Genomic DNA, 13,548 nt, shown 5'->3' on the forward strand with positions numbered 1-13,548 from the left:
GTATCAGAACACACCCAGAACCACAATTGGAAACACAACCCACATTTTTTCTAGCATTGATCGAAAGAGAGCGGTGAAGAATTCTGACACACACACAAAATGTACGTCCAATTACCCTTCGACGAGTTCAAGGTAAACCCTTCCAACAAAAAGAGAGTCGCCTACTTCTACGATGCAGATGTCGGCAATTACGCCTATGGCGCTGGCCACCCCATGAAACCACATCGTATAAGAATGGCGCACTCGCTCATCATGAATTACGGTCTCTACAAAAAGATGGAGATCTACAGAGCAAAACCAGCCACGAAACAAGAGATGTGCCAGTTCCACACAGACGAGTACATTGACTTTTTGAGCCGTGTGCTGCCCGACAACTTGGATCTTTTCGCCAAGGAGCAGATCAAGTTCAATGTAGGTGACGATTGTCCGGTGTTTGACGGATTGTTTGAGTACTGTGGTATTTCTGGAGGTGGATCCATGGAAGGTGCCGCACGGTTGAACAGAGGTAAGTGCGACGTCGCAATCAATTACGCGGGTGGTTTGCATCACGCGAAAAAGTCCGAGGCGTCGGGTTTCTGTTACTTGAACGATATCGTGTTGGGTATCATTGAGCTTTTGCGCTACCATCCTAGAGTGTTATATATTGACATCGATGTCCATCATGGTGATGGTGTCGAAGAAGCTTTTTACACAACGGACAGAGTGATGACTTGTTCTTTCCACAAGTACGGTGAATTTTTCCCAGGAACTGGTGAGCTTAGAGACATCGGTGTGGGTAAGGGTAAACACTACGCTGTCAATGTTCCATTGAGAGATGGTATTGATGATGTCACGTACAAGTCTATTTTCGAGCCTGTGATTCAGAGAATCATGGACTGGTATCAACCATCCGCCGTAGTCTTGCAATGTGGTGGTGACTCGTTGAGTGGAGACCGTTTGGGATGTTTCAACTTGAGTATGCGTGGTCACGCCAACTGTGTAGACTTTGTCCGTTCTTTCGGTATTCCCATGATGGTTCTTGGTGGTGGAGGTTACACCATGCGTAACGTGGCCCGTACGTGGGCTTTCGAAGCTGGTTTGCTTAATGATGTGGTGTTGCCCAATGAGTTGCCCTACAACGAGTACTACGAGTACTATGGCCCAGACTACAAGCTCGATGTTCGTCCCTCTAACATGTACAATGCCAATGCATCGGAGTTCCTCAACAAAATCTTGACAAGCATTGTGCACAACTTGGAAAACACCAAGCACGCACCTTCAGTGCAAATGAATGAGGTACCAAGAGACGCCGAAGACTTGGGCGATGAAGAAGAGGACACTGCGCTTGCGTATGATACCAAGGGAGGTTCTCAACATGCCAGGGATGAGCACATCGTTCCTGATAACGAGTTCTACGAAGAAGAAGACCACAACCCAGGTGAGAAGCACATAGGTGTTTCTGTGCCAGCACCAACAGCAGAAGATTCTGTGTCTGAGCCTGCTGCTGCTGCTGCTGGAGAAAACAAGACCGCCGGATCTGAGAGTAAGGAAGATGACATGGTAGTTGACTCGACTGCTCCGGTCATCACGGACGAGGAGATGAAGGAAATAGACTCGTTGAACAACGAAAATGGAGAAAGCAATACTTCTGCTCCTGCCCCTGAAGCTACATCCAACAACGTGTCTACTTCTGCATCTTCTTCGGGAATTCCCCCACCTCCTCCTCTCCCTCAAAGCTTGTTAGGTAACTCAAAGAGTACTACGACTAGATTACCGAATTGAGAATATCGAGATGGCTTTTTGACGCTAGGATAAGAGACATCGAATGAGATGCTCTGGATAACGACGATAGGGCAAGATAGAAGCGTCGGGCCGCTAGGACGGCCCGTCGATGAGCTGTAAAGAACCAATGACGACCCTTGGATAACCAGAGAGAGCGTTCATTGGCCTGGCCAAGATCTGACCTACTGGTCAGATCTGGCTATAAGTACAGCTAGTTTTGGTCGATTATACAGAGCAACTAATACAGGTATTCTAACTAAAGTAATAACCGAGTAAACTGATCATTCAGGATGAATGACACTAGGACTAGCTATTCAAACCAAAAACTAATCACAGGTGGGAGACCCCAACAGCCACCTTGCCATGTACTCTACAACCCAATACAAATTTAGATAAATTTCATACAATGATTGTACCCATTCATCTCGCACAACCCTCCCCTCACTAAGTGAACGGTAGATCAGCTCGGACTTAAGTGACTCACTGCACCGAAGAAAACGAGATACGACAGGACCAACGGTGCCATAACTCCGAAGAGGCAATAATTAATAAACAGAAACCCATTTACAAATAAAAAACAAACAACACCAACCATTTCTCGCTCCTAACCCCCAATTTTCTCCCCCTCCACCACCCAAAAATGCCCTGGTCCCACTTATCGCATTCCTATCTTCAGCCTCACAATGTCTCTGAGTCAGTGCAGGAAATCAGCCCCAGATTTATCAGTCACCTCCACCTTTTTTCACCTCCACAAACCACCTACTACTTTTCTTCCGCAGCATGAACTCGCTGATTCTGCGTCTATGCAACCTGCGACTACTGACCGTCTCTGTGCCTGTGCTGCGAATCGGACGCTCGTCGATGTTCCCACTATATTTCAGTTTGCACAACTCCAGAAGGTATTTTGGCGGCGGAACAGAGAAAAATGCCCCTGATTTGGGCAAAGACAAGTTGGGCGTCAAGTCTTGCACCGTGCTTAAAAGTAGGACCGTCCCGGAGTACGTGGGGCTGCCCCATCTGAAGCTCCACAATGTGATCTGGAGAAACACATTGCAGAACATCTATGTGGTGAAGAAGCCCTGGAACCCCAAGGCGACGCAGGCGTTGTTGGAGTTTGTCAAATATATTCACACAGACTATCCGGGGCTCAATGTGATGGTTTCGGCAGAGGTGGCAGAGGAGTTGCAGAGTAGCGAAGACGTCAGGGATAAGTTGACGGTGTACACGGGAACAGCAAACGAAATCGTCCAGAAGACGGACTTGATCGTCACCTTGGGAGGCGACGGCACCACGTTGCGCGCCGTGTCGGCATTTCTGAATGGGTTTGTGCCTCCGGTACTCTCTTTTGCCATGGGAACGCTTGGCTTTTTGCTTCCGTTCGACTTTGCGGGGTTCAAAGAAACTTTCCAGTCTGTTTTCCAGTCGCGGAGCAAGGCCCTTCACCGTAAGAGGCTTGAGTGCCATGTAGTGAGAAACGCCCAAGACAACGAACAACTCGAGCAAGAAGGCGAAGGTGGAAACAATATGGTGTTCGCCATGAACGACATATCCTTGCATCGTGGTTCTCATCCCAATTTGATCCAACTTGACATATTTATTGACAGCGAGTTCCTCACCACCACCACGGCAGATGGTGTCGTGTTCGCGTCTCCTACGGGGTCCACTGCCTACTCGCTTTCTGCGGGAGGCTCCATTGTACATCCATTGGTTCCATGCATCATTCTAACGCCTGTTTGTCCGAGGTCTTTATCGTTCCGGCCCCTTGTTCTTCCCTCCACCTCGCACATCATGGTGAAGCTTTCTGAGGGTAATAGAAACCAGGTGATCAAAATGAATATTGATGGTATTCCCCAATCGGATTTGAGGCCCGGAGATGAAATTCACGTTGTCAATGAAAACGGCACCATCTACATTCCTGGATCGCACAAGCCTCCGCAGACGCTTGAGTCCAGACAGGGTTTCGACGAGTACATTGAGCCCGGCTCCAATTACAATACATCTGATGCCATGGCCGGAACACCCAAGGGAATTTTTTGCATAGCCAAGACGGAGAACGACTGGACCAAGGGTATCAACGAACTATTAGGGTTCAACAGTTCGTTCGGCGCCATGAAGAGTCTCAAACAAGCCAAAAAGCAATGAGCGTAGAAGTGTGCAATTGATGACATCAAGTGGGTACAAGTTGAATAAAAAGTACAAATACATAACAAAACTTCGAAACAAATGAATTCTGGAATATATATTAAGCTAAAGTCGAACTAGAGAAGTCGAAGTAAAGCTGAGAACAGTAAGCTGAAACTGAACCTCATCTGAACAAAAACAACCAAAGCGTGCCGAAATTATTTCTCCAATGAGTTCAGCCAAGTAAAAAAAAATAAAAAAAAATCCAAAATTGTTACGCTGGTCCCTCGGTGCAACTCTCTTGCAGCAATCCAAGCCTACTCTGACACCATGTCAAGGGTGAGATTTTGTCACTTCTAGTACATGTAGCAGTTTCTGCAGGACAAGGCGCCCAAAAAGTGTCTCTCCAGGGCTCCGAATTATCACCCGTGTAAAAACAGAGCCACCGCCCAATCTGAGGCGGCAGCGACTCGCAACCGCATACCCCTATAAGACGTACGAGTGGATATGCAACTGATTTGGGGAGATTTAGGTCATTGCGCGCCGCCAGTAGGCGCACTGCGGAAAGTCAATAAACAAGGACACGCCATTGGTCATCAGATTTCCCAAAACGGGTTTTTTCTTCGCTTAGGGCCGGAAACATGAGCCGGGCCAAATAAAGTGGTTTCTGCGTTTCGTCTCTATTAATACACCCATGCTGTTCGCTGCACGACGAAGCGTTAGTGGCCCTGGGCGACCGCGGCCATAGTCATAGTGCAAACACGAAAAGGGCTCGAAACCAGAGCCGCATCGCCCGCTGCAATTAGCGCTGGTGCTGACGCCGATGCAAATCTCGCAAATCTTGCACATCTCGCATCGAGGACCGAAGACCGGACATCTGCGGCCGAATGTCGGAATAATTATTTTTCGTCCAGCGAGCCGTGGGCACACACCCGTGCCTCCCGCCATAACCGTTGGCGGAAGCGGCCTGCAGACGCGCAGCCCCTCAGACGCATGTCTTCCGTTGATGGTGATGGCTATCTACCGGAACTATCTCTGAAACGAAGGCTGTTTCTGGAGGAAAAGAACGAACAAAACAAACCGCAGCGGTCAGGTGAAACAAATAAGTATCAAAAATAAGGAATAACGCGCACGTGACGCCCGCTCTTCCAAAAATCCCCATCCCAAACCTTTCCCCGGCGTTTATCTGCCGCACCCTGCTCCTTCGCTATGGACCACTGCAGGCTCCAATGGGTAGAGAACAAACTGAAGCGCTGCCGAAGAACAGTGATGGGAGCACCGATGTAGAGTACGTAGACACAGCAGTAAAAGCCATGGCGACGAGACCAAAACAAACGAAAAAGAAATCACAACAACAAAAAAAAATTATATAAGGGTCGCATTTTCTCCGGATCCAATTTCGCTTCTTTTTTTTTTTTTAGATCCTCTCGCCGCCCATCTGCCTGCGCTTCCTGCTTCCTGCTTCCTGCTTCCTGCCGCTGTTCCTGAACACATCTATATAAGCTGGGCGTATTTTTCCCCCATACTTCCTGCCCTCACACGCTAACCCCCAGTGCTTTGTGACCCGGTGCCTCACGTCCCCGGACCCAGAAACGGAATTCGTCAAAGCTATACTTCCACACGTCGGCAGTGCCCCGCAGCGTCCCCAGAGCTTTTTTTCCCGCGCTTTTCGGCTCGTTTTCCGTCCTGTTTTTGCGTTTTTCTCCTCGACGCTAGGAAGAAACACCGCACCTCGGAACCGCCGCCATTGTAACATTCAAACCCGTCTAGACACGTCCCGAAATGGCCATGGAGACTCCCAACGGGCTCGCGCAGGCCCAGATGTCCCAGCAGTTGCAGATGCTTCCCCACGTTCTGTCCCAACAACAAGCCCAGGCACAACAGCCGCAACAACAAGCACAGCAGCAGGCGCAGCAGCAGGCCCAGGCACAGCAGGCTGCCCAACCACAACAGCCACAAGACGTTTTGTCCGTTCTCTCGGAGACAACCTGTGTGACCTGGGTGGCCATTGGCTCTTTGGCTGAATCGCTAGGCGACTTGGACAAGGCGTACTCGCTGTACGAGTCTGCTTTGCGCCATGCGCCCATGAACCCAGAAGCGCTCACCCGCCTTGCCAACATCTGTAGGTCCAGAGACCAGTTCATGAAGGCCGCCGACTTCTACGAGAAGGCGCTCAATGTGCACCAGGAAAACGGTGACACCTGGGGGCTTTTGGGCCACTGCTACCTCATGATGGACGACTTGCCCCGTGCTTATGCGGCCTACCAGCGCGCGCTCTACTACCTTGACAACCCCAACGTGCCCAGATTGTGGCACGGCATCGGTATCTTGTACGACCGTTATGGGTCTTTGGAGTATGCAGAGGAGGCGTTCGTGCGTGTTTTGGACCTTGACCCCAACTTCGAAAAGTCCAACGAAATCTATTTCCGTCTCGGTATTATATACAAACACCAAGCAAAATATGCAAGCGCTTTGGACTGCTTCAAATATATCTTGACCAACCCTCCTCTACCTTTGACTCAGCCCGATGTCTGGTTCCAGATCGGTACCGTCTTTGAGCAGCAAAAGAACTGGAATGGTGCCAAGGATGCTTACGAAAAGGTCTTGGAGGTCAATCCAAACCACGCGAAGGTCTTGCAACAATTGGGTTGCTTATACTCGCAATCAGAGCCTGCTTCTCAACAGCAGGGCCAGAACTCTCCAATGCCTTTCCAACAAGATTTGGCGCTTGCTTTGAAGTATCTCTCTCTGTCAATTGATGCTGACCCCAACGATGCTCACTCCTGGTATTACTTGGGTCGTGTGCACATGTTGAGAGGAGACTTCAATGCTGCATATGAAGCGTTCCAACAGGCAGTTAATCGTGATTCAAGAAACCCAACATTCTGGTGCTCGATTGGTGTCCTTTATTACCAAATCTCTCAATACCGTGATGCTCTTGATGCTTACACCAGAGCCATCAGATTGAATCCTTACATCAGTGAAGTTTGGTATGATTTGGGAACTCTTTATGAGACTTGTAACAACCAAATATCTGACGCTTTGGATGCTTACAGACAGGCAGAGCGGTTGGACCCATCCAATCCTCATATCAAAGCAAGACTAGAACAATTGATCAAGTACCAGCAGGATGGAAACACTCATCCTCCACAACCACCACCAGTTAGCCAGCAGCCAAGATTGCCACAAGGAATGGTGTTGGAGAGCACTCAGCCACAACACCCACACCAAGGGCCTCTTGGTCAGGGTGCTTTGACCGCCCAGGCTCAACATCAACCCGGTTTGCAACTACATGCCGCTCCTCAGCAGCCTCAACAGCCTCAGCCTCAGCAGCCCCAGCCTCAATTGCAACCAAACCCAAACCTTCCTAATCCACTTTCTCACCAACCAACTCCTGCGGTGCCCCAATTACAAGTCCAGGGAAGTCAACCAGAACACACACCTGCTCAAGTTCCGGTCCAACCTCTTCAACAACCAGCTGTGGGACAACAACACCACCAACAGCCACAACAGCAACAACCAACCCATACTGTTGCACAGTTGCAACAACCACCGCAATTGGCTCAAGTTCAGACTGTCCCTTCTATTGTTCAAGATTCATCAGCAACTTATTCGGGCGCATCTGTACCTGGTCAAACTGATCCAAGTGCGCACGCACCTAATAACCTTCATCATGCGCCACACCAGCAGATCCCTGTATCTCAAGAACTACCAACTCAGCTTCCTCCCCAACTTGCTCCGCAAGCCTTGGGAACCTCTCAGGTACCTACTCCACTTCCCAGCCAGTTACCTCTCCAGGGCGCCACTCCTCAACCACCAGTGCAAGCTCAAACAGCGGCTAATCCAGAAACACAAACAGTTCAACTGGACACTCCAACCGTAGATAAATTGAGTTCAAATGGTTTTTCTAATGGTCAAAAGCATCTCTTGGAGGACAAGCATGAACCGGAGGACGTTAAGCGATTGAATACCGCAGAAGGTGTCTCCAATACCTCAATTATTAATGGTGGAACACCCTCAAATGTGGCCACGCCAACCACAGCTATTGCCTCGATGGCGCCATCTGCTTCCGTAACACCCGTAGTTACTCAAAAAGAAGAAACACATTCTACAGAGAACCCAGTTGTTTCTACAGAACAGACTCAGCACCAGGATGCCAACGAAGAGACGCCAAGTTCTATTTCCCAACCAGAAAGTACCTCATCTAACGGAAACGCTTCTTCTGTAGCTACTGAAGGCACAGCTTTTGCCCTGAACATTGTGGCAAACGCGGTACCATCTGTGCCTACTGAAGCACCAGCAATGTCTCAACCCACAGCCAAAGTTGTAACCAGCGAGCCAGCTGAAGCTTCTACTCGTGATGATGACGATGATGATGAAGAAGAAGAAAAAGCCGTAGGCGATGTGGAACCTCCCTTGAGAAAGGTTCAAGAAGAAGAAGATTATGACGATGAATAGATGCGCACTAACTTTTACTTTCGGGGTGTATTATCTGACAATTTGTGTATTAATGAAACATTTTAAAGACTCAAGTTTGTGTAAGCGCCTGGAAAATGTGATGAGTCAGCTCCGGGTCGAACTTTCTTGTCTGGTGTGGGCAGTTTACTTACGATATTGATGGTCGATATTTGACCAGCCTTAATTCTCGAGAGGAGTAAATTTGCAACATCCTTAAAGAGAGCCACTAGTGTCATACCAGCAAGGTTAGACAAGAACTCTAACTTTCCAACTTCAACAGACGAGAATGCCGGCATCTTTGAAATGAAATGAAGGATGATTTTGCCTATATCGGCACCGATATATGGCCATGCAACTGTGGAGATGGCAGTTATCACCATCAGGTGCTTCACAAGTGAAGATGAATAATCATTCTTCAAACAAGCTTTCATCTTTTGGAACCAGAGTAGAACCTTTAACTTGAGAATCTTGAAGTAGAGTTCATCGGTATAGTATTTCCACATTGCAAAGCACTTGCGCGAAATTGAGTTGTAAAAGCTTTTTCCAGTCAATGTTTTGTGTACTTTTTGATTTAAGTCTGATTCAAGCTCATTCAATACCTCGATCAAAAGCTCGAATTTTGCCGCATCTTTGACAGACAAAGAATTCACAATACTTCGGGGAGCCACGGACGCAGTAATATTCAAGTAAACTCTGTTAACAGTCAAATGGTACACCAAGTCGTATATCCACCTCACGGGCACAACAGATGCTATCATCACACTGGGGTCTGTCCAGTCAATATTTCTGAATAAAGACGATAGCATCATTTGGCTGAATGGAAGCGTTCCTGAGCGCCATTGGCCAAAAATGGAGGAGGCATTCCGCCACAACTGTCTTGCCAATACATGCCCGCCCATTGACGAGAAGAAATTGCACACCTGAACCTCGTTGAGGACATCAAGGACCGTCGCTTTTTTGCGGTTGAACAAAATCTCAAATATCAGCAGGCACCGCATTCTATACATGATAAAAGGCAAGGCAGGAATGTAGTCGTAGTGAGGCCGGCGAGAAGCAAAGGTATTCAAAGATCGGCGTCCTAATAGCACCAGTACCGGCTTCATTACAATATCGGCCCAGACCAGTCTTGTTCCTGCAATTTCTGGCAACACAACGGATTGTGGCTTTATGGTGTCTACTATACTAAGTCCACATTGTCCCAAGCCTCGGTACATCATCACTACAATACCTGTTCCCGCGCCAGTAACAGTTAAAGAAATTCCGCCATAATACACAATGTCATAGAGCACCGACCGCACGTACTCGTAGTAATTTATCAAGGGCAGCTCCCCCATCTCGAATAGAATGGGTGTTTTACATTGAGGGCAAGGCGCCGACGTCTCCATCTTCTCGCTCGCATTATGCATGCGGCCATTCTGCATAGCACTCGAGTAGAGTACATAAGCGAGATACCTGGCATCGTTCCGATCGGCAGGGATCCCATTCTCCTCTAGTTCTTGATCTAGATCTATCGCCGGGTTTCTGGGCCGAGAGTTGTCCAGCCACATCAGCGACGCCTCTAGCGAGCGGAACCAGTCCATGAAGCATTTTCTGTGTGTTACTAGAGAGCAAGATGAACATGGATTGATGAAATCCAATGCATCTTTGTGACTACCGAAGACGGGAGTGTCACTACTGTCGCCTCGGCAAAGCGCGCAAATTTCTCCGGTCATGGGAGTTTGTAGTTGTGAGTGGCAATAGTTAAATAAAATGTGGTTGTGTTTTTAGGTGTTTTCTGTTGGGGCAATTATAGCAGTTGATGAATGTGAAAGTGTTTCGGGAAATCCGGGGTATGGGGTAATGAAATTTTGGGTGCGAAGGGACTTTTTATTTGTGTTCATTTCGATTTTTTTTTTCTGAAAGCGGAAACAGATCTGAAATGAAAATAGTAGGAAATGTAGGTTCAGTAAATTTACTTTCTCAATGGTTTGCCGATTGGTTCTTGTTGCGTTTGACAAGCAGTGAACATGGCTGCGGACGCAAGAACAAACGTATCTATGTCAGCTCTACTTCAGAAACATCTTCTCTCCCAACAGAAGCCCCTCGGCCAAATGGTACAATCTCAGGTCAACCACGGCTCCCTCGCGGGCACACACATCGGCCAAATTGCCCAATAATCCACTCAAAGGCAGCGTGAACACCTCGATGAACTCGCCATCCTCCAACTGCGGCTGCGGATCTACATTTCTAGGATCGGTTCCATCTACATCCATGGTCACAAGGGCCATGTTGGCGTTTGTCAAGCCCGGATCACTGAACAACGGCATCACGGTGTGGGACAGACTGACCACGGAGCCCACATATCCCGTCTCCTCCAAAAGCTCTCTCTCGGCAGTACTTTCAACGCTTTCCTTGGGATCAATGAGTCCCGCAGGCAACTCAATGACAACCTTATTACATGGCGGACGGAACTGTTTGGTCAAGACCACCAACGGCGTCAGTTCCGGCTTCTTGATGAGGGCCAAGATACTCACGGCATCCAAACCGGTTGTATCTGTGCGGGTTGTTCTGACGGCCATTTCCCATTCTCTTTCTTTGCCCAGAGGATCTTTGTATGTGATTTTGCGCAACTGGATCCATTTGCCGTGGTCCAACGACGATTGGGAGATCAATTGTGCTTTGTAGGGGGAGGGTTTCATTTTGGCGGCGAAATTCCGGGCGATCGAGATTGAAATGGAGCGTTTGGTGCACACTCTACGGGAAATATGTGGTATATTGTACATTGCGAATTAGCTACTCACAATGGTTCACTTATATACTCACACACACCTCAGATAAATTGCAAAATTTTACTGTTTGAACCTGAATTTATTGAAGCATATATGTATGTGAATGTGTATGAATATCTATTTATCTATACTTTCCACAGTAGTATTTACTTTGTCCTGGTTCTGATCTACTATTGATACTGTCTACACAGGTATATAGATACCCTAGCTACATATATACTAGCATATACACTTGCACATATACACTAGCACATATACACTAGCACATATCCACTAGCACATATCCACTAGCTACATACACTGGTTAAATAAGAATACTAGCTACATATACACTAGCTACTTATATACATCAACTGCATATATTGAACAAATCTATACACTGGGTTTGTCGTCAAAAACCCGAAGCGAGACGCTCTTTATTCCCACTCTACACTCTTCTTCCAAGTAAACTTCCTCTAACTAATGTCAGACTTGGAAGCTATAAAGGCCCAGATCCAGAACCATCTCGTCGATTCCGGCAACTACGACGTAATTTCAAAACAGCTCAAGCTTAAACTCTACGAGTGCGGCTGGTTCGACCAAATCACACAGGTGGCCACCAATGAGTTGAAGAGTGCAGGCGGGAACGTCAACTTCGACATGTTGTTGAAGTCGCTCAAGCCTCGCGCCGAGGAGTTGGTTCCTTCCGAGGTCAAGGAGGAGATTCTACAGAAGATTCGTGCCTATCTAGACGATACGATCCAGTAGTGTTGGTTGGAGTTACACAGCATGAGAGTCGAAATGTCAATAAGAAGACGAATCAGGGCAGAATTTGTCAATTGTTGACTCAATTGATGTTGAATGGATGAATGAGTGCGTATGTGAAAGGAAGAATGTAAGAGAGATCATCGATCTGGTCTCATTTCGCTGTGTGGTCAATCCCATAGAGATGGCGAGAAATACCAATTTGGTCATCAATAGGGTATGGACAACTTACTGGAAATGGTTCAGTCAATCGCTTTTGCTAGCCTCTGGATCCTATGATTGTTCCGGGACAAAGATATCTAGAGGCCCACTGCCATGATGTTTACAGGAGTGGTCGAGAAAAAATGCAAGTTCTCAACATTATTAATGATCTCGTTCGAGTCAAGTGACCCTTTCATCGCTCTGTCTATTATCGAATCGAGATTCAGAAAGCCACATACACTGGAACACTTAATCCATTGTCACCAAAAAGAAATGAAGAAATTTCTACACACATATATATTTCTCTATAAATATCATTTCATTGGTTATTACTATAGTTTCCATTATCCTCCCATCTCACCTTCCATTGTACACCTCATCTACCCAATTACACCCTACCACTCATCACCAAAACCAAACAATAAGCCAAACAATACCCCAAAAAAAATACATATCCCAAAACAGCCAATCAAAACCAAACATTCCATCAATACCTCATCTCAATCCCACACACCCCCATTCCCATCCCCCTCCCTCTTCCAGTCTCCACACCCGTGCACCCGCTGCCAATCGCACCTACCCAATCACAACTCCCTTCTTGCTAATCGACTCTCCAACCTCAACTACCAAACCATGTTCCGGTTGACCTCCCCCGCCCTTGCGAGAGCCGTGGCTCGTCCCATGCCATCCGTCCTCTCCTCCGTGCGTATGGCCTCCAACGTCGGGCTTCCCTCGAAGGATTTGACCCCTCGTGAGATGGAAACAAACTTTCCATTGATGTCCCAGAAAACAGCCACTGCACCCATCGACTATGCGTTGACGTCTTTGGACGCCATTGCCATGTGGGCCAGAAAGTCTTCGTTTTGGCCTGTGACCTTCGGTTTGGCCTGTTGTGCCGTGGAGATGATGCATGTCTCTGCTCCCAGATACGATCAGGATAGATTGGGTATTATTTTCAGAGCTTCTCCTCGTCAGTCGGATATCATGATTGTTGCTGGTACTTTGACCAACAAAATGGCCCCTGCTTTGAGACAGGTGTACGATCAGATGCCGGAGCCAAGATGGGTGATTTCGATGGGCTCTTGTGCCAACGGTGGTGGATACTACCACTACTCCTACTCTGTTGTGCGTGGCTGTGACCGTGTTGTTCCTGTGGATATCTACGTTCCTGGATGTCCACCTACTTCGGAGGCTTTGATGTACGGTGTTTTCCAGTTGCAGAAGAAGATGATGAACACCAGAATCACCCGTTTGTGGTACAGAGAGTAATGTAAACTATATATTCGGCCGTGTGCCTTGCATTGTATGATAAATACACGATTTTGAAGCAGTATGAGACTGTGGGAGGGGATTTAGTGTGTGTATTTGGTTTTGATTGGGAGAGTGAGGAGGAGTTAGGGATGTGAGCTTGGGAGAATGTGGCAACAACTTTATTGTAAGTAATCGGGTTGGATACTCTTGATTCAGAAAGTTTCACGTTTTATTTTTGTATAGC

General features: G+C 47.6%; 7 protein-coding genes across 7 annotated transcripts; 5 read left to right on the forward strand and 2 right to left on the reverse strand.

Moving 5' to 3' along the window:
* Positions 1-99: 99 nt before the first annotated feature.
* On the forward strand, positions 100-1,761 carry PUMCH_004111 (uncharacterized protein; the record flags this gene model as incomplete). Its single annotated transcript, XM_063023060.1, has 1 exon — positions 100-1,761. The coding sequence occupies one exon, from the start codon at positions 100-102 to the stop codon at positions 1,759-1,761; it is 1,662 nt and encodes a 553-aa protein (XP_062879130.1).
* A 780-nt stretch (positions 1,762-2,541) lies between these two features.
* Positions 2,542-3,903, forward strand: PUMCH_004112 (uncharacterized protein; the record flags this gene model as incomplete). The annotated part of the gene is made up of 1 exon (XM_063023061.1): positions 2,542-3,903. The coding sequence occupies one exon, from the start codon at positions 2,542-2,544 to the stop codon at positions 3,901-3,903; it is 1,362 nt and encodes a 453-aa protein (XP_062879131.1).
* Positions 3,904-5,664: 1,761 nt separating this feature from the next.
* On the forward strand, positions 5,665-8,340 carry PUMCH_004113 (uncharacterized protein; the record flags this gene model as incomplete). The annotated part of the gene is made up of 1 exon (XM_063023062.1): positions 5,665-8,340. The coding sequence occupies one exon, from the start codon at positions 5,665-5,667 to the stop codon at positions 8,338-8,340; it is 2,676 nt and encodes an 891-aa protein (XP_062879132.1).
* Positions 8,341-8,402: 62 nt separating this feature from the next.
* PUMCH_004114 (uncharacterized protein) lies at positions 8,403-10,052 on the reverse strand (the record flags this gene model as incomplete). The annotated part of the gene is made up of 1 exon (XM_063023063.1): positions 8,403-10,052. The coding sequence occupies one exon, from the start codon at positions 10,050-10,052 to the stop codon at positions 8,403-8,405; it is 1,650 nt and encodes a 549-aa protein (XP_062879133.1).
* Positions 10,053-10,385: 333 nt separating this feature from the next.
* Positions 10,386-11,102, reverse strand: PUMCH_004115 (uncharacterized protein; the record flags this gene model as incomplete). The annotated part of the gene is made up of 1 exon (XM_063023064.1): positions 10,386-11,102. One exon carries the CDS (start codon positions 11,100-11,102, stop codon positions 10,386-10,388), a length of 717 nt encoding a protein of 238 aa, XP_062879134.1.
* A 468-nt stretch (positions 11,103-11,570) lies between these two features.
* On the forward strand, positions 11,571-11,855 carry PUMCH_004116 (uncharacterized protein; the record flags this gene model as incomplete). The annotated part of the gene is made up of 1 exon (XM_063023065.1): positions 11,571-11,855. One exon carries the CDS (start codon positions 11,571-11,573, stop codon positions 11,853-11,855), a length of 285 nt encoding a protein of 94 aa, XP_062879135.1.
* A 312-nt stretch (positions 11,856-12,167) lies between these two features.
* On the forward strand, positions 12,168-13,322 carry PUMCH_004117 (uncharacterized protein; the record flags this gene model as incomplete). The annotated part of the gene is made up of 1 exon (XM_063023066.1): positions 12,168-13,322. One exon carries the CDS (start codon positions 12,168-12,170, stop codon positions 13,320-13,322), a length of 1,155 nt encoding a protein of 384 aa, XP_062879136.1.
* Between the last annotated feature and the right edge of the window lie 226 nt (positions 13,323-13,548).

This window comes from Australozyma saopauloensis, chromosome 5 (assembly GCF_035610405.1).
Source record: "Australozyma saopauloensis chromosome 5, complete sequence".
NCBI classification, from domain to species: Eukaryota; Fungi; Ascomycota; class Pichiomycetes; order Serinales; family Metschnikowiaceae; genus Australozyma; species Australozyma saopauloensis.